The sequence below is a fragment of the Corvus moneduloides genome, chromosome 5 (assembly GCF_009650955.1).
Source record: "Corvus moneduloides isolate bCorMon1 chromosome 5, bCorMon1.pri, whole genome shotgun sequence".
Lineage (NCBI taxonomy): Eukaryota > Metazoa > Chordata > Aves > Passeriformes > Corvidae > Corvus > Corvus moneduloides.
Window position 1 is genome coordinate 55124949 of NC_045480.1, and position 20142 is coordinate 55145090.

Genomic DNA, 20142 nt, shown 5'->3' on the forward strand with positions numbered 1-20142 from the left:
ATCCGGCAGTTCTGATGTTGCCAGACAAGCATTTTGAAGGGAAAGACACCAAGCACTGCCTCTGCAATATCCAGGGCAAAGAGGTTCTCCAGCTACACTGCTCTCCTGTATTATGGAAACAATAATGTGTTGTACCACCAGCTCCTACTTAACACCCTTTCCATGCAGGCACCGTTGCAAAAGGCAGAAAAAAAGAAGTGTGTCAGGAAAATTGGGAGAGAGAATGATTACCTGCATCTGTAATTCTGCATCTGTCTGTAACATCTTGGTCTTAGCTTGAGCATCGAAGATGAAAGGGTAAGAGCAGAGAGTCACAGCGTCCTGCAAGAAAGGCAGGCAAGATTTGCTCCTAGCCACAGCTTCCAGAGCACTTCTTTAAAAAAGAGTCTTGAGAAACAATTTTCTTACCTGCATGATAGATGGCCTTACTTTCTGTGAAAGAAAAAGAGAAGTATGAAAATCTTTTACTCTTTCGATTTTATGTTGTGTGGGCTTTTTTGGATGGACTAGTCCAAAGGTGACCCAAAGTAAATTTTCCTCCTTTGGGACCAACAACCCATTTTTCTTCCTCTCAAAGAAAAGCATGGGAACTTCCTTCTCAACAAAATGCACAAGTCTAATTCAAAACGTGACCAGCAAACACTACTAAGAAGACTGACTGACACAGAAGCCTGTGTTAGTCTGCCATGGGTGAAACGTGCTCTTATGAAGAGCAACAAAAAAACTAGTCCTCAGGCAGAAACCATATGAAACAGGAGAGACCATAAGGCCACAACATGGTGATACAAGAACACCCCTGCAATGCAAATGACTCGTCATTAGCCATATTGACACGTTTAACTATCCCTTATAAAAATTTAAGTCAGTATTTTATTGTTCTGCTCACTAAAAGCACAAAGCAGCACTATTTAAATGATGGAAAATAGAGGATGGGGACACAGCACACACAGCATTTACAAAGCCCATGAAAACACACACAAAAGTTATCACTACAGTCAGGTTTTACTCTTGCAGTATCCCTCAGCAGATGTTTTTTGGTGGTTTTTTTACACTTGGGATTCCTTTCCTTGCTATAATTAAATAAACTCACTGGGTTCCCACACAGCATATTCCAGCCCTCAGTTTAGTTATCTCCTTTCTTACAGATGGGAAAGTGAGACATAAAAGAGGTGAAGGGTCTTACCCAAGATCACCCAGCAGGTTACTGGAAGAGCCAGGAATAGAACCCACATCTCTTGAGGCTTGGTTCAGTCCCCTAGCCAGAACGCCACACTGCCTCCTCTTACAGAGCAACATTTTAACATCACTGGCTACATTATTCACAATACCTGCCTAAACAGCAGAAGTAAAGGGCAAAAATTATAATTTTAGAATACAGGACTTGGCTCCTGAGGTCTTGATTACATTAAAAGGATCCAGCGACTGAATTAATCCCCTTGTGCAAAGACTGAATGAAATTCACATGAATAATCACAGAGACTGTTGCAAGCTTTGGTTCAATATTGTTAGCTCTAACTCTTTTGACAGCCTTTTTTGTTTTTAAGTCAATTTTGCAAAGCCACCAAGTACTCAGATCTGAGAGACTAAACATACAGATGCTCCTATACTGAATACATTACACTCTCATTAAGGATACTGAAAATACAGATCTACGGCCAGAGACACAAACATGGACAGCTTTTTCATGACTATACATAAAACCTCTTACCATTCCAGCCTGGTGCAAGAACCACATGAGATAATCCTCCTGAATGTCCACCAAGCTGGAAATCTCAGGGATATAAAACTTATCATATTCCACGTGTTTAACCTTCTGATTCACCTAGTGAAGAGAACAGATAAAAATATTCAGCATATTTTAATACATATTCAGCATTTTTCTTGTAACACACAGGTTTGCTTTCATAAAATCAATTGTAACAACTTGCAACAAAAGGACCCAGAAAGTCTTGCAAAAAACACACAGTCTCTTGTATTTCAGTACAAACCAAGAAGAATCAAGATAAACCTCTTTCTAACTTATTTTAGCTCCCTCTCCTCCTCAACCAGACTACTCAGCAACAACACAGTGAGAGCGGAGGCCATCAAGGGACAGGTGTTTGTGATGCAGAAGTGCATGGCCCAGCAGCAGCCTTGTTCAGGGTAACTTTATTTGTAGTATTTGAGACAGGACTAAACAATCTTCAAGAACCTCGGACTCAGGAAAGCCACTAACATCTTTCCCACGAGGTGTCTTGGTGGACAGTGACACAGCTCACGACTGGCAAAGAGCAGGCAAGACTGAATCATCTCGAGCCAACACATGCCTGGGCTTTCCTCTCACCTTGTGGAGCTTCTCCAGAAGCCTGAGAGCAGCTGTAATGTAGCTGCTGAACAGGACTGGGATCAGCAGCGTCTTCCTTCCACTGAGGAGGTACACCACTGCACCTTTGTAGAGGTCCACGAGCCTGAGGAAGTATCTTGGGCACACTTGAGACCACCAGTTATCTGGAAAGCAGAGGACATCAATATAAACCTTAATCAAAGGCCAGAGTAACCCTTAAGGGGTTACAACTGAGAAAAGGGGAATACACCTGAAGACTCTTCCAAAAAACTTCCCTATTCTTGCCCTAGTTGTAGTGATGCCATGAAGAGTTTTGCCTTTTCTTTCATACCCCTGTTATACCTTTTTACAGCTTCTGTATTCCTAGTGCTTTTTGCCTACATTCTTGGACTTGTTTGTTCAGCTAGGAGACTAAACATTTCAGAAGCTTCGTAGCTAGGGATCAGTGTGCCCCAGACCCCAAGGTCCTCTCCAGAACACATTCTGTAAACCAAGATAGAACCCATCCAGGGGAAGGTTCCTTGGGGAGGGGGGGGCTCACTTGAACCTCTCATTGGGGAATCTTTGATAGATATGCTAATTAGTAAAGCCTATAATGTTATACCCAATGTTGGGGGGGATATATACACGAGAAGGAGAGAGACACAGAGACACAGGGAAAGACTCAGCGGGGTACATCTCGATGAATATGACCTGGACGTGTACACCTAAGGATCCTTAAGAATAAATACCAAGGTAAAATCCCTTTTCCCCTTCTAACCGTGTATGCCTCTTGATTTTAAGACCAGGAAAAGGCATCAGTAGCAACAAGAAAGCAAGGCAGAGTTATCTAAACACCAGAAACTGAAAAGCTCCTCCCTTTCCACTCTCATCTAACCACACCAGTCATTACCCAGCCCAAACCCTGATCAGGGTGGGAGCCTGAATTTGAAGTTTATCAGCCTTCAATTCAAGCCACTGTTTCAAGTATCTGGCATTAGATACTGTGATCTTGTGGGCTGTCTCTCAGGAGTGACAAGGAAAGAGTTGCCTGGGCAATTCTCTGTAGCACCACATACTTTTCTAGCAGGTGTCAGAGTGTGTCTCCTGGCACATCTGCACTAAAGGATTTAACCCCCTCTTTAGAGAGGCTGATTTCTTTCTTGAGAAGGACAGGTAACCCTTACTCTCCTCTGAAGGGACCCTGACTATTAGCTTCTTTCCTAGAACCAATCACCTGCAAAGTAGAAGCTGAAGCCTAGGAAACCATCATGTCATGTTAGAAACAAACAATTTATCCTCTCAAGTGTCAACACAACAATAGAGTCTGACAGGCAAAAGTTTGAGAACCCTTTGCATTTCTGTATGCTAAAAATCACAGACGACTACTCCAAGTAGAAGAGGAAGCAGACCCAAAGCCTCTTTGAATAATAATAAAAAAATCACTAAGCCTCAAAATAAATTTGCTGGAGTGATTCTTTTGGAGGTCTGAATGCATCACATAGCATTTTACATGATAAATAATACCAGATTTAGTACAAGACAGCCTTAAGAAACAGAGTAAGATAACAAGTACAGTAGTAGCTTAACAAACTGAGTAGCAATCATTAAGCAGTATATGTTCTGTTCAGCTTAAAATAAGCTCACAGGAAAATATATTAGAAATTAAAAGACTCAGAAGTGGGAGAAGAGTTGAAGTGTTCAGCATAGTCACAGACCAACAGGTTCATCTGCCATCTTGCAGAGGACAAAATAATTTGATATTATATTTAGTATCCTTTTGTTTACCCTATACAGAAAAGATATTCTAAAGTGATCAATAGCTGACCAGATTTAAGAGAGTAGGATCATTTAATCTTCATGATATACAAAAATCTATGTTTCTGTAGAGGAATGCAAATTTATCTGGAACTGAGTCTCTGAATGTGGGTAAACTAGGTAAGGTAAATTAGATTAACCTCCCTAGTAAGTGTTCTTTGAAATGATATTTTACTTCTAAATTAAAACAATTCTTAAGCGACACTTACCAAGCACTTTGCTGGGGTTGGTATCCAGGCGCAGAATAGCCATTGCTAGAGGAAGCGTCAGAGAAATGTAATACTTGGAGTCTTGGAAGGGTGGGAATTCTGGAAGAATCAGATAGATCCTCATTGCCTCAACATCTGGTGGCGAGCTGGACAGCTGAGGAATCAAAAAGCTTTCAAAGCTCTTCAGTATCTAGAGAGAAAACAAAACAAAAAAGACAGCTTATCCTGGGTGATAGAGCACCTACAATGTAGTTGATGTTTAAGAGCTGATGAAATGGTAAAACCCTGCTTTAGAAGTCAAACCCAGAGCAAAAAAACCCAAAGCTATAAATATTATAGCTAAAAGTGGCAAGGGGAACATGTATGCTTTTATCCCACAGCTCTGCACTTGTGAAAGAAATTCTCTGAGTTAGAATAAATTATACAACCATAAAGTATTCAACTCCTGATAGACACATAGTAATTACAAATATAACATACACAGAGTTAATTTCAGCAGACATTCAAGTATTAAATGCCATGAGATAAAACTTGTTTTTAAATAAAAGTCTTGGAGACACATTCTGAGGAGGTCAAAATCAGCCCAGGTCAAAGGAGAAGTACCATTAAGTGTCTGGCTTTTAGATTTGCAGCACAACCCTTCCCCAAAAATGCTGCTGGTACTTGCATGCTAGAGAGGGATAAAGCCTTAATTTTCCCTCTGAATACCCAAATCTCAGAAGTGCAATACCTGCTCTAGGAGAATAGAGTGCTGGGAGTTCATCAGCTTCTCAAACAGCACTCTGGTGGAGTTCAGATCAATCCCTGGGATCTTTGGACTGGTTTTAAAATGTTCATCGATTCTTTAAAAAAGAAATCACAGACAGACAGGCATAAGTTTAAGGAAGAGACCCCATTACCTGTGTATTGACATGGCCTGAGAGCAAGCAATAGAGAAATGACCACTAGGGAATTCATAGGACTAGAAACAAAGACTCTCCCTTCTGAATTCCTCCGGGCCTTGGTTAGGGCTGGGATTCTTGCAGAGAAACACTCCATCAAAGTCTCTGGTGTCCCCAGGATTCCTTCACTGTCTTAAGAGCGCTGTATTAGACACTCTGAAGGGGAAGACAGCTACTAAAGATGGGATGCATTTGTCAGTTTGACGGTGTGACTGTAACAACATGAGGAACTAAACACAGCCAACTGTAGTAGAATGGCTGTTTCCATAACAGCTCTGGCTCCAGGCTGGAAATAGCTCCCCAGGGACATGCCATGGTACAGAGCACTCCAGGCTGTGCTCTGCAAAGGCAGTGCTGGGTGTGCTCGGGCACACAGCCACAGAAAAGCTGCTCCTCCATCTAATCCTGTAATCCAAACAGGCCTACATGGCCTTAGGACACTGGAGGGATGCACTGGGGTATTTCCATCAAGTGCACCATGACATAAGATTTCATGTATAAAGGTACATAGTTAAATATAGCCTCATTTAAGGCTTCAGAATTTATCATTCATTTGGTCAAAGACTTTCCACAGAAGTTATGTCCTGCACTAGCCAAGACATCACTGAAGGGGAAGAACAACTGCATTTGGCCGATGAAGCCATAAACTCCACTCATTTCCACATTCAAAGGAGACGTGAGACTATTTAAAGTGACTCAACAACTTGGATACCTCAACAAGGGTTTTAAACCAACATGACACAACTCTCCTGATGCAATAACATGTCACAACACTAGAGAAGAAACCACTGGACAAACAGAAAAACACCAAAATAATTAGCAAATTATTTTCTTTTTCAAGTTGCTCTTGAAACATATTACGCAAAGATTACTCAGAGTAAGTAAGATTTTCTTCACCTAGTTACAGGTCATTTACTCATCACCAGAAAAATTTCTTCTCCTCCTCCTCATCTTATGCTGTTACCTCCTCAACACTCACAGACAGCCAACACAAGTCTTCCCAACCCACAGCCTTTGACTCAGCTATGTCTTACAACCTTGTCACCATCTATTGTGGGTCACATCCATTTGAAATTCCTCCTTTTGCAAGCAGGAGCACAAAACTTTCCACATGTGATGTCACCTAAAAGGAAAGCACTTCCATGCTGCCCCAGAGGTATTTTCAAGAGCAGCCTGTGTGGAAGTATACTTTCACATGCACCAGCTAGCTCAGCTGGGTAAGAGACTATTCATCCCTAATTTCCCTCAATGTCATATTCCTCTCCCTCTCTTTAAAGTTGGTATCTATTTCATAAGGAAGAATAACAATTGTGGCAACTCCAAGAAACCTGTGCCACTTACATTTACTTACACCATGCACTCTCTTTGCCCTCCTTACCCAGCTCTGACCACCCACCTCTTTAGGGAACACTCTCTGCCTCCACCTCCTATCTGATCAAAAAAATCAAATCCCACTGCAGAAGTGAGCGAAGCAAAGGGATTCCAGTCCGCATCAAGGGAAAGCCATGCTTCTGGAAATTCGCCACTTACTTCTTCTCCAAGAAGCTTCCATTCCAGCAGGCAGCTGAGGACAGTATCTGAACAACATTACTGTTTGCAGCAGGAAGACAAAAGGAAACATAGATACAGGTTATGAATGGATGCCTCAGTAAATCTCTTCATCTCTTTTCCCCTCCTTCTATGGGAAACAATGTCAGGATAACCCCTTTAGAGGCACAGAGGGCAAGAAGTTCATTCAGGATCATGTAAGGTCCCTCTTTGAAAGGAGGAATTAGTGCCTCCTTTCCACCTATCCTGCCCTTCTCATGGCAGGCACACTGGGGAAAGAACTTAATCAGTCTGTTCACAAGTTCTTGCTGCTTTTCATGAATTTTAAGCAGACAGTGCAGGACAACTTTAAAATCAAGTTCCCACCCACCATCTGCAACGCTGAGGCAGCCTCAAATTCCTCTGCTTTTGCTCAGAAGCTCTCACCTGGCAGCCTTGTGACTGGCAACTCCTCCCCTTGGACACGACCAAGAACCACACTTGAAAAGGTTGCTAAATTTCAAGTGAAAGCATGGCACGGAAGCCAACAAGATTATTTAAATAGAACTTTCAACAAAAGGCTTGTCCAGTGCCACAATACCTACTTGACAGAATTAGAACTGTTCTTTTCTAAAAGCTTTTGCCTCCAGACATCTATAGTTTCATCATTTATTAAACAGGTGTAACGTGTTTCATTTATGGTCCGGAAATCATCAGCAGGCAAGGAATTCTGTGAGAAGATACAGATTTCAGCAAAGACAAGGCTTGTAAAACAATTCCTTCCTATCCATAATCTCTGTTTTAATAAATAACTGATAGCTTCCTTAGTGTGGTCTCTGAAAAGGTTTGGTTATGAAGTTTTGTGGCATTACTAAGAAGTCCAAAAGGGAAAGTATGAAAAAGCTGAGGGGGGAAAAAAAAGATCCTAAAATACATCTTAAAAAGAGAAAAATAAAAAATCAAAATATCATTTCCTAGATGTACCAAAGCCCTCTTCAATGCTATAATATATAACTACAGGCTTAGTACAGTTATTCTAGACCTATTTCCATGCCTCAAAAGTTTATCCCAAACACTTCTTGAAAAAAAGAAGACAGAAGCAGGAAAACCAATTCAGTGTTCAACCCTCCATCCAGCACTGCTTGACAAAATCCCAGCGTATGTGGTTGATGGCCCTACACACCAACCATGCAGAAGCCAGTGCCACAGGTGGAAAGCAGCCCCTCACTTCCAATCTGCAAAGATTGGATTGCCCTTCCTGCTGATTAAATTGGAATCAGCGTCTTCCCAGTGGCTTTGATGTACCTCTAAAGAATGGCAACTTTCAGCCACTGAAGTTGTAAATCCCTGTAACAACTGTCGGAGCTGGTAAGGTTTGTAAGGCTGAATGGACTCCAAAGCAACACTTCCATTTCAGAACATTTTAGCAAAAACAAAAGCTGTCTTGTGAATGCTGGGACAGGGGAGAAGACTTGAAAAGGTACTTCAGTTGGTTTACCTCGTATTTGGAGCAAAGCACAAATGTTTGGTCTCCTCCAGAGAAGATATGTTTAACAATGTGGTATTTACACGCATCTGTTGGAGAAAGACATGATTGTGTGAGAGGCTGATGAATGCAAGTCCCTACTCATGCTTTCTCCCCTACCACTTGCACTGCCAGTACAACTACAAGGAGCACCTGTGTCCTTTGAAGGCCCTGCTGAAATCAGCTGGAACTCAAGCACTGTAGCACTTTCATGAGAGGTACACAGGAGGGGAAATTTGTCATTTCTGAACTGCAATAGGGGCTTTAAAGAGAGAACAAAGCCTTTGGAACACAGTATTAGTAGAATTTCATGAAGTCTCAAGACTGCCAAATGCTGAGCTCTGCCATAAAAAGAGAAAGGGAGATGGCATACATTAACAGAGAGAGCAAAAGGTCACCCAGAAATTACCACAGTGCATTTGGGACAATAGCATGGGTTTCTTTTGCTGTTTCCAGAAATTTCACAGAACGACGTTAAGATGTCTTTAGACAGCCATGAGTGAAATGATTTATGTCCATCTGCCATTTCAAATCGAGCACAGTACATACCAGGTTTCCCTGAGAGTTGCCCATTATGAGCTGCCCAGTGACCCTTGACAGGAGAGGGACACTTTACATTGCAAGTGTGCCCTGTTCCCAGCTGGCCTCTTGTTCCACAGCCAAATGCATAGATCATTCCTGAAGAAGGCACAAAGGCTAAAGTGTGATGTCTGTAAGAGATAGGTACGGAGTTTGGGCCTTGTTTAACAATAAATTTTAAAAAAACCAACAAACCAAGAACAAACAAACAAACAAACCCAACAACCAAACCAAATGCAGCCTAAAACTTATTCTCATTTCTCATAGGCCAAAAGCTGGTGCCAAACAGCACCTTTATGCAGGCACCAATGCTCAGTTTTTGCCACCTGATGGCACCAGTTTATGGGATGGAGCCCTTTAGGTGGCAGTGACAAAGAGCAGCTTGTGCCAACACGCAGCTGGTATCAGGCTCACAGTATCAGCTTAGTCATCTGCTAAGCCTGTACATACTGAAAGGCAACAACACAGCACCAGGATTGCTAACTCACTTTTCATTAAAGAGGCTGGAAACTTGTGACCAAAGGGGCTTCTGCTCTAAAGTCTTGCTGAATTATTAAGCTGGGAAGGTATCTTTTACAGGTTAGAATGCAGGGTACAACCCCAATTAAAAAACTATCTCATTTAGAGGGCCTTAAAATTCTTACGGAAAGCAAAATTTAAATTCATTTAGCTTTGACACACAGAATGCAGAAGCAGGACTATTTCCCTCTATTTGCATGATTCAGTATCAGCATTAACCTCCACCAAAGCAAGTTTCTGACTGCATGCAGGACTCACCTGCCACAAGCAATCTGGGATACTTCACTGCCCATGAGCTCAAGAACTCTTCGGGGGTTCACCTCATCATTCATGGAATCATGTCCCAGTTGCCCGCAGGAACCTGCACCGAAGGTGAACACCCCTCCACTCTGTTAGCAAATCAAACAGCAGAGTCTCCATTTAGGGACCCATAACCCAGCAGGATCTCTCCAACTCCAGTTTCAGTACGAGCCCAAAGCTTAGGCAGAGACTGATGGGGATTTTCAAAGGATTCAGAAAAGAAACTCGGGTTCTGCTAATGCAGCTTCCAAACAAGCTACCTTGCCACCCATCAGAAACTAACAGAATTATCTTCAGGTATCCCTACACTAGACAAGCTTCTACAGAACTAGTTTTCTACAATGGTATTTTTCCTACAGGAATCCTGAAGTCAGTTGTTTAATTCATTTTACAGTGGAAAACATTGAGGTTCCAAAACAGGAAGCAACACCTACCAAGTGGCAGAGGCAAGGCAAGAACTGAGCAGCTCTCTTTCAAATCCTAGCCCTGTCCTCTGGCCACTAAATTATACAGCACTTGGAGGCAGCAGGTTTGGAACTGAAAACCTCTTGTAAATGCTGTGACTACTAATGTTTAATTTAAACACATTCATTTTAGCTTCCATCTTATTCTGATGCACAGTATTACTCTATTTTCCAACAAAATGCTATTTTCACCCCTTTGGATGTGTGTTTGTTAATTTTTCCCCCCCCAAAGCTAATTTCTTCAAGTTATTCACCTGAGTTTTGCTATTCATTGTTGTGGATTATTAACATCTTCATCTTCAAAACCAGCATAGGATCGTGCTGGCAGTGAATCTCAGAATAAATAATTAGGCTATATTTTCACTTAGGTCTTTTACTGGGATTGGAAGGAATATAGTAAATCAATTTGTTCTATGATTACCCAGAAAGTACTGTGAAACCATCAGGCAGGTGAGACAGTGGCTAAGGTTCCCAGGTCAGCATCTTTACCTTTGTCAGGACTGCTGTGTGTTCCTCTCCACAGCTGATGTAAACAACCTTCTGAGACCGCAGCAGCTTCACGTGACAAGGGGACTCTCGGTCTGCCATGAGGACAAAGGAAATAAAGCAGCTGTTTCATAAACACAAACCTGCAGGTCCAAGAAAAGCACTGGCAGTCTGATTTTCAGATGTTGTCTATGAGCACAAGGGAAACTTTAACAACTGTGGTGAAAAAAACCCACATGTCCTTGAGTGCTTCACTGCCACTTTTCCCCTCAAATTCTTAAAAGACTTGACTGACTCAAACAAAACTGTCCAGATCAAGAATACAAATGTTGATTGTCTTTTATAAATTCAACATGCACTTGCTCTTTGGGAGATATGGTGAGTGCAGCCTAGATACACCCACCTTCAGCTTCATGTTCCATTTCAGACTCCTCAGGGATGACTGCAAATATTTGTCTCCATATTTCTGTATTTCCATATAGAACAACCCTGACACGTGGGAGACACTTGTGCAAGACACGTGGCAAACTGAATCCCAATGTGTATTTAAATACTCGGCTTTCCTTCTGTTGTCATCCTTTAAGCAGAAGATTCTCCTACTTGCAAAGGCTAATCACTACCTACCATTAAGTGATGCTTTTCTCTTTTACTCTGCCACTCCAATCATTTAAAGTCTATCTCCCAGGAATGAATACAGTAAAAAAATAAAAGCTAAGCATTTCAAGGAGCAGTAGGCACCTCAAAACAGTTAGATATTAAGGGGAGCAGCTGCTTATTTCATACCAACAAAAAATCAGGTTCCTACCTATAGAAGTTGCCCATTTCTTAAGATTCTCACCTAAGGATTTGTAGGGTGCTTTTTTACTGGATAGTGAAAGAAACATGGTCACATTTCCATGAGTATAAAATTGAGAGCATATTTTTTATTTACTTTTTTCTGTATTTTAGCACTCTGATCTTTCTTTTGACAGGAATGACACTTCTCCTCTCTACAGCATAATTGTTAATAACAACAGTGCTGCAGAATAGCCATGTTTGCAAACCTTGCTGTTCATGTTTGGCAAGTATAATTCACACTGTCTTAACCATGATTCACTTTCCATAAATACCACATATTTACTACAATGCCAGGCACTGAGGGGGGAAGCAGAATATGATCCCTGGCCAGCACCACTCCACAAGCTGATGCCTATTCTGTTCATTTAAGATTAGCCCCGTGTCAAAGTAAGCCTTTCATATGTAAACTGCAGCTTTGTTTTAATTAGAAGCATTTAATTGCCAATCTACATGGAAAGGACACTGCTGCTCTTCTATTAGCTCAGCTTTACTTTATAGACAGTACAAGGTATCTAAGTGCATGCTAGGTATCACATCCACACTCAGTAACTTGCCTAGATATCTAAAGTTGCTCAGGAATTATGCAGAAAACAATAAAGAGGTTGATTTGAAGCTCCAAAGAAAATCTTCCATTCATTTATTTTATTCCAAAAAGTTAAAAGAGTGTGTGAACAACAAGCAGAGGAGATCTGGGCTTTTCAGACTAGCACCTGAGAAAACTACCACTGGCCATATATGTCTGGTAAACTGCAACAAATAAACTAGACAACATTTTACAATACTGGGATATGCTGTGTTGACATCACTTTGTAGCTCACCAGTCAAAATCATGTTGGGAAATGAGGAGATGGGTTCAGCCTGCTGTTCTGCAGGGAAAGCCTTTGCTCCAACCAACTTGAAACAAAATATAGACAAAGTATTTTTGAGAAGAGGGAGAAAGAATATGAGCACTTTCTTCGATATTTGCATGTTCTCATTCACACCTGAAAGACCATTCTTTTTGACCCTCCTCACTTAATTTAACATCCACAAGGGGATGTTTCTGTTTTTACTAAGTATGAAAAGCCTGTAGAGACAGAGACTCTTTCTCTGCCATGTCACCTCAGGAGGAGTTGCTGAGTTACACACCCGTTCAGTAAAAATACACTGTCAATGCAACAAGAGACACTAGGCCAAAGGAGTCTATCCATCTTTCACCTGGGAGCATAATTTTCATACCTCGTTCATCACTTAGTCCCAGCTGTCCTGAGCTGTTCTTCCCCCAGCCAAACACAGCTCCTGAGAGAGAAAGGGCAAAACTGTGGGCTCCACCTGCAGCAACCTGAGCCAAAGGGATCCCATCGAGAGACTTGACACGTTGTGGACTGGCTTGGGAGGGACATTCTTTGCCCAAGCCCAGCTGACCATAGCTGTTCTGCCCCCATGTGAAGAACTGGCCATCTGAAACAAGGAAAGAAGAGAGTGGTGAGTGAAGGCTAGACAACAGAAAAGCAAGCTTGCCAAAATCAAAAAGAAACAGTTCTGGAGGCTTCGCTCCCACCCAAACCTCATGAAGAAAAGGAAAAAAGCGAAATCAAGAAAGACATTCTTCGCTAAAAAAAGCAAAGCCTGAAGCCATCAGGCAGATAAACACACAAGCAACTGAGTGCAAAATACAAAATACAACTGCTGTAACAAACAGTGCAACAAAAAACAGTCCACATGTTTCACACAGAAGAGTAACAGCCAAGGAAAATTTCAGCACAAAGGAATTAATTACACACATTTTTCTAAATCAAGATGGGAAGCTTTCAAGCGTTCCTGCCATCATTCACCAGTGAAACAGTGGGTGGTCTGTAACGTTTTCTTTCTTCACAGTATTGGCAAAGCTCTTCCTCAATATTCATGGCACCTGATGCATTTTATAGCATCTCATTTGGCCCGAAAGCAGTCGGGACATGGGATGTCCTTGATTTATTATGCAGAAATATGCAGTCTTGGACACTGTGCAAAATAACAGCACAAATTTTGGTAATTAATAACAAATGTTACCATACCTGCTGCCAGAGCCAGGCAATGCCAATTTCCACAGGAAACCTGCAGTATCGTCTGTTGGTTCAATTTCTTTATCAACCTAAAGATGACAACACTATTTTAGAACAAGCATCCACAAATACAGCATCACCTTAGACAAAAATTACTATTTCCACTCAGATATTTGTTATATACATATACACACAATCTATGGTTCTGAGACTGAGGAACAGAGTCTTGAAGGCAATACAGATCCATACGTAATAGATGCAAATCTGTGGAGACCTTTAGACACTTGACTAGTAACTCAGCTACATTTCCTGCTATAACACTGAATCCCACCATCTGGAAATGGTGAAAATAGCTGGGTCTTGGTGTCTCTCTCACTATTCTTTTTCAGGCACTGACATTTTTCATGCTGTTATGGGCCTAGCAGTACCAATGAGTTACAGCACCAAACCCTCTTCAGTGCTTTGTACAGAGAATAGCACGTCAAAGGTTCAAGTTATTCCACAAAAATGTTATTTTTAAGATGGCACTATCACATTGCTATGCGAGCCTGTCTCTTTCTGTTTTACCAGAACCACATGCAAGTTAAGGACTGTCTTCCCATAGAGCCCTTCAGCTCAAACATTAATCTTTTGTAACTGAAACTCCTCCTTTAAATACTGTTTCAACAATGACAGCCATCCCAGAGAGATGTCCCAAACTTCTGCTCTGCACTGGATCTGCAGTGGCAGACCAAATGACAGACTGCATCTATTGTTAACACAGCATGAAACAGGTGTTTTAACACCATGAAGTACAGCATTTTTGAGTCCTCCCTCATGCACCTCCTGTTTCTGTACAAAACACTGTGGCATTTTTCATGGAGGAAGCTAAGCACACTCCAATTTTCTTTTCCATACCTCAACCATCCCATCCATGGGCAGAAGGTCTGTCCTGCCCAAACCTCCTGAGGACTTGCAGCGCTCAGGGAGCACCAGAACAGCAGTGAAAAGGAGAAGGAATCACCTTCATCCCAGCATGAGAAGGACCCTACTCCCGCCACACTGAGAGAAAGCCACCCTCCCAAGGCGAGCAACCCTTGATGCATCACCTCCAAGGAGCTTCCCTGAGGAAAGCTGACCCTGTTAAATGCTTACCTTGGTACTGTCACTGCATCTTCTATGGTGGTGAGCCCCAGCTGTCCATCGCTGCCGGCGCCCCAGGAGAAGAGCTGGCCCTGGTCGCTGAGGGCCACACTGTGCGACTCCCCACAGGCCACATGCACAATGTGCTGCCCAGCCAGCGCCCCGATTTGCTCTGAGGGAAACAGAGGGAAAACATCTCTGGTCACAGCATTCATCTCACAGCGACACCAGGTCTGGGCAAATCCGCACGCAAAGCCATTCAGATGGGTGCGCTGATCCCCAATTTAGTTTTAAAACACTTCTTACAGGAGAAAAAGCACCAGGTTTACTAAAAACGTGTCACTGCTGAGCTCTTCTGAAAGCTGGTCTGAAAATCACAGAAGGTAGGCAGGTATACATGCCTCAAGCACAATGACAAACTACACACAGCCAGCCTCAGAGACACAGGAAAACCTATCAGGTTATTCAGGAACAGATATCCCACATCTGAGGTTTCCTCACTCAGTTTTGGTTCAGGGATCATCCAACATCGAGAAGATCTCAGACCCTGTAAAACATATTTGACCTTCCACAGCTCTCATGTCCAATGAAGACGAGTCATCCACAAAGCTGATGTCATCCACAACCCATCCACCACACCTTGATTTATTGCTTGATGTGTGTTACAACATTCTCCATGCTAATCTTGGAACAAGTTTGAACCTATCAACCTATTACTACCACTGTCAAACACTCATTAACAAAAGTCCCATATAAAGGAAGCAAAATGAGATGAAGGAATAAAAGATTTTTAAAAAATCATCACTCAAGTCCTCTGGAAGATAACCCACAACTGACTTTTCATCATTACAACACATTAGGCAACTGAAGCAGGTTTGACAACTACTCTAAAAACATCTACAACCAAATCTTGCTCATTAAACAATTTTTACAAATGGGCACGAAAAAAGTCTTGTTTTGCAATAAAACATTGGAAATACCACACAAACTGATGGAAATACTACAAAACTGATGCATGCCAGACAGAGGCGAAGTTGCTTTTCTTTTTCCTTCCCTGAACAAATACCAGGTGAATGAAGAAAGATTTTGCCCTGTAAGCTACAAGGCAGTGATCAGTGTTAGTGAAGTCCCACTTGCCTGTGACATGAGAGGAAAGGGTCATTACATGTCATTCCGTGAAAATGATACTTCACATCACAAACATCCAGAAATCGTTAACATGCTTAGCACCAAAACATGCTTACCAATTAACCTACATGTCTTAAATGAGTGTAAAAGAAAGGTACCCCTAGGAGGGCTTGTCTTCTAAGACTGGGAATGAGAAAATGAGGAGAAAAATCCCTAATGGATGTTATTGAAGAAAAAGGTGACAACTACTTAAATACATATTCTAGCTGAGGAAAATGCCACCTGAACAAGTGCTTCATTTCACTCAAAATACTTAATGGCAACAGAAGTGCAGTTTACAAGTAACAAGCACACAAATACCTAGGAGGGGTTGAGACCTGCCTGCTATCCAACCATCCTTTAGCCCTGCCATCCAATGACATCCTTGGTCCTGCAGCTCTTTCCAGCAGCACTAACCTCACCCAGTCCCACTGACAATCCCTTACAGAGACACAGCCAGGTTTGAGGGTGGCAACTCAATTTAGACACACAGCTTCCCACTTGGGCCCACAAACACCCAACTATAACACTGCTTGGCAGTCTGGTTTATATTAATTTACATATATAAACAAGGGAGCCTATTTTTGTCTGAGAGCTCTAAACAACCAGCAGCTGTAAGGGCTGATCAAGGTCAATGACAAACAGCAGACAAGGTATCTCAGCAGCACATGTGGCTCTGGCCTCTTCCTCTCAGACATCCAGCAAGACAAACATTACCTGCTGCGCTGTGCCCGAGGCACCACCTAAGTTCACACCGGTGTGTTTCTGTACTGGGACCTGAAGGCCCAGAACTAAAGCTGCTGCTGCTGCTGGAGAAGACCATGCCACCAAGAGGAGAGACGGACAAAGCCATCCACTTCTCCAAGGAAAACCCTTTGATTTACGAACCCATCATTTCACCACTTCACCCTTGCTGGAAGGGTGCAGTGAGCCTTGGCTGTTACCTGGAGCACCTGAGCCCTTGGAAGTGGTCACAAAGTCACCAGCTGGCCCCGCTCCCAAAGCTGCTCCCTGCACACTGCCGAACACTCCAGGGGACATCATGAGTCTGACAAAACAGCAAACGTGGACAATATGGGATGCTGGGGCACCCACAGCAGACACTGTTTTGCTACCTGCACGCATGTGAAACTTCCCTGCATAAGCAGTATTTGCCACATTAGGTCTTATTTGCTGCAGAAGGACTACCAGGAGCTGACCCTGAACCACTGGAGCACCTTGGGGATGTGACAGAAGACTCCAGTGTCCAAAGATTAGCATCAGGAGCGGGAGGAGGCAGGACTGTGACCACAGTAGTACTGCAAATAGAGAAAGAGTGCCCTGAGGTATGCAACTGTGGCAAGGACTTCACACACTGGGACACAGAGAGGACATCCAACAGGTTTAGAAATCCCGGGTAGTTTCAGTCCCCACTGGCTCCATCTCAAGTTTAATTTGGCAACACAAATGTGACTTTGCTCTACGTGCCATCCCAAGAGACTAATAAATACCAACTTGTTTTGAAAGGCTGCCCTGTGTCACTGAAAGCCTTCAGTGACTGCACTGCTCACCAGTGGAACAGCGTACAGTCTCACCTGGACTCGCTGGATAACCACAGACAGAAAAAACCCCATGCCTGTCTTGGAGCTGAAGCCCTTTGCCTTTAGAAAGGTGCATGTATGGCCCATCTCACCACCATACATTCCTAAGGCCCTGTCATTAGCAGTTTGCCTGAGAAGTCATGAAGAAATGTAAAGGCCAAACAACTTAAGTTTTACACACTCACATGAATTTCTTTCCAGAGATGGAAAAAAGCCATCCTTCCCCTGGGATCACAGGCTGCCCAGCCAGTCCAACAAGGGTCCTAGTTCATTGTCAGGCTTGCCAAGTCACTGAATGTACCACCTCCCAGCTTACATGGGATATCAAAAACATCTGACAACTACTTCTTTGTTGACCTCACATCCCTTCCTCACATCAAAATATCAGATGTTTTAGTGGTTGGTATACATTTGTTTTACCTTCCAAAGCATCACACCACCATTATTCACTCCTTAGAAAAGATGTACCACTGCACTGAGATGAAGGGTACAAAAGGTGAAGTTTATACTTAGTATTGTGTCTTGTGTAATTGATGAATAAAACCAGTCAAGTGGAGCTTAACAGGCACAATTATCTACAAAGCTAAGCACAACAAAACCCTGAAAACAACAGCGAAGGGCTGAAGCAGTTATGCAATACAATGTTTCAACACCTCATAAAACTTTCAAAAAACAAACAAAAACTCAAAAGTTCCAAGAAGTTGACACAATCTTTTCTTCCTGAAGCTGCCAGCTGTCTCAAAACAGCACCAATGCTTAGAAGTCGTTTATCAGGTTTTCATATCTGGTGGAGTTCCAACTTTGATTTCTCTCTTCTGTCCACTTTAACCCATGGATCTCAGCACAAATAAGCATATCAAGGTTTGATTTTTTTTTTGTTTTAACTCTGTTAGATCTTAAATACACTGTAGCAAAGAATGAGGAAAAATGTTTTCAGGACAGCCCATCTGTGAATGGCGACAGGCCTGCTTCCCAGGAATGCTCTTGTGTTTTCTTGGTTTGCAAGGACACTAGCAAAAGTTGAGGATAAGTGGTGTATGTTTCTACAACTCAACTTTCTGACAATCAGTGCATTTAGCTCGAAGGTGTGGGAATAGCAGTAAAGCTGGGCCAAGAATGAAAACCCCTGACAAGCCATCAGCCCTGACACCATAAATAGAGAGCTTCCCTATTTATAAAACAGGGCCTATGCTTTGCCCCTACATCTTTGGAAAGCTACACAGGATCTTCAGTCTCTGCAACTGCTAGAAGCACAAAGCACTCACTTATACTGCTCTAATTAGAATGAACAGACAATGATTGATTAATTAGCTTTCCTTCTTCTAGTAATTTTATCAGAGAGCTGGTATACCCTTTCTATGTATAGTTTCCAGCTGCTCACAAGACAGGCTTTTGCTAGAGGATGTGGCAAAATCCACAGCCATATGTGTACCAGGATGTACAGAAGAGCACCAGATGGCTTCTACCGCCTGGAAACTACAGAGAAACCATCAGTCCTGAGGTTACACCTTCAGTGGCAAAATCTGCATTTCTGGTCAGAAGAAGCTGTGTCTTGGAAGAGTTTCAAGTGATTTCAGTCTGCTTGGACACCTGGCCAAAACTCTTCATTGCCTCCCCAGCTTGACAGTAAGCAACTCGGAGCATTTGCTCGTCTCGGTTGTTGCTGTGAGGAAAGTGCTCACAGATTCTCAAAAATAGGTGTCTTACTAGCTTGCCCAGATCAGAAATGGTAGTAGAAACACAGGGAAGAGAGAAACAGGTGAGGTAAAGTAAGGTAAGAAATTCCTCTGGGTTAAATGCTAGCAGCTTGCAAGTCTGAGGATAGATGAGCCAATTTCATTGCTTTGCCATACTTGTTAATGCAGTCCACATCCACACTGATGATGTGAGAGCACTGTACAACCCACGTCTAAAAATGAGACGTGTGAGATACATGTTTCAATGCACAAGGCAGCTGAGTATTTAATCAGACACCAACAACGACCTAAATTTCACCTGTATAATCTTTCTATCCTCTGAGTACTGAAAAGCCTTAATTCTTACAGGAAAGCAGCAGAGTTCTCTCCTTTTGGAGATGAATTGCACCAACACATTAAACCATCTAGCAAGGTGAGACTAACAGCATTAGCACTTAGGGAAGCCTGGTTCAACAGCCAAAAACTCCATGAAAATCTGGTACTGCCTTCAACAAGCACAAGAAAATCAGAACAACACTATGGCCCAAATCTATCAGTCACCACCATTTTATTAAGGCACTGCACAAAAAGCAAGTAAGCAGCAGTGGATCTAACAAATGCCCTGACAAGATTTTTATACATTAAGTAGTAAACTTCAGCGGACTGCTGATCCCCCAGTCTCCAGTGGCGCACCCCAGAGATGTTTTTGCATATGGATATCCTGGCTCTACTTCTAGCCTGTGATGAGGTTCATGATTTCAGTCCTATTGAAGTCAGCCAACTATTAAAACATGAGTGTTTTAATGAAACTGGAAAAAGAGAAAACCAAAGTGCAACAATCAAAATGCCTGCAACTGAAAGTGCGCTAAGACAGAAGTATGCCCAAGATATCTCCCTGCCCTTATGAAGATTTATCCTTTTTTTTTTTGGTCAGAATAACTTGTGTATTAGCTATTCAATGCTTTTAACAGCATTACCAGTAAAATACCAGCATTTAACCACTAGCAGCACAAGTACACTCACCAACTCTTCCAGAAAACATCTTCCCCAGTGGAAGTGTGATTCT

At 42.4% G+C, this 20142-nt stretch overlaps 1 protein-coding gene across 7 annotated transcripts in view; it reads right to left on the reverse strand.

Moving 5' to 3' along the window:
- Positions 1-20142, reverse strand: part of LOC116444371 (probable E3 ubiquitin-protein ligase HERC3) — a 45306-nt gene that overhangs the window by 11635 nt on the left and 13529 nt on the right. For 5 of the 7 annotated variants that reach the window (XM_032109724.1, XM_032109725.1, XM_032109727.1 and 2 more), the window contains 15 exons: positions 14666-14825; positions 13544-13620; positions 12726-12947; positions 10674-10765; positions 9679-9809; positions 8872-9032; positions 8296-8372; positions 7403-7527; positions 6801-6860; positions 5060-5171; positions 4330-4519; positions 2324-2487; positions 1709-1822; positions 409-432; positions 232-321 (listed from right to left, as the gene is read on the reverse strand). In XM_032109724.1, coding sequence (XP_031965615.1) covers positions 232-321; positions 409-432; positions 1709-1822; positions 2324-2487; positions 4330-4519; positions 5060-5171; positions 6801-6860; positions 7403-7527; positions 8296-8372; positions 8872-9032; positions 9679-9809; positions 10674-10765; positions 12726-12947; positions 13544-13620; positions 14666-14825 — 1799 coding nt within the window. Of the gene's footprint in view, positions 1-231; positions 322-408; positions 433-1183; positions 1333-1708; positions 1823-2323; positions 2488-4329; positions 4520-5059; positions 5172-6800; positions 6861-7402; positions 7528-8295; positions 8373-8871; positions 9033-9678; positions 9810-10673; positions 10766-12725; positions 12948-13543; positions 13621-14665; positions 14826-20142 lie in introns of those variants that run through there. The other 2 variants (XM_032109729.1, XR_004240292.1) reach the window with 2 other exon arrangements.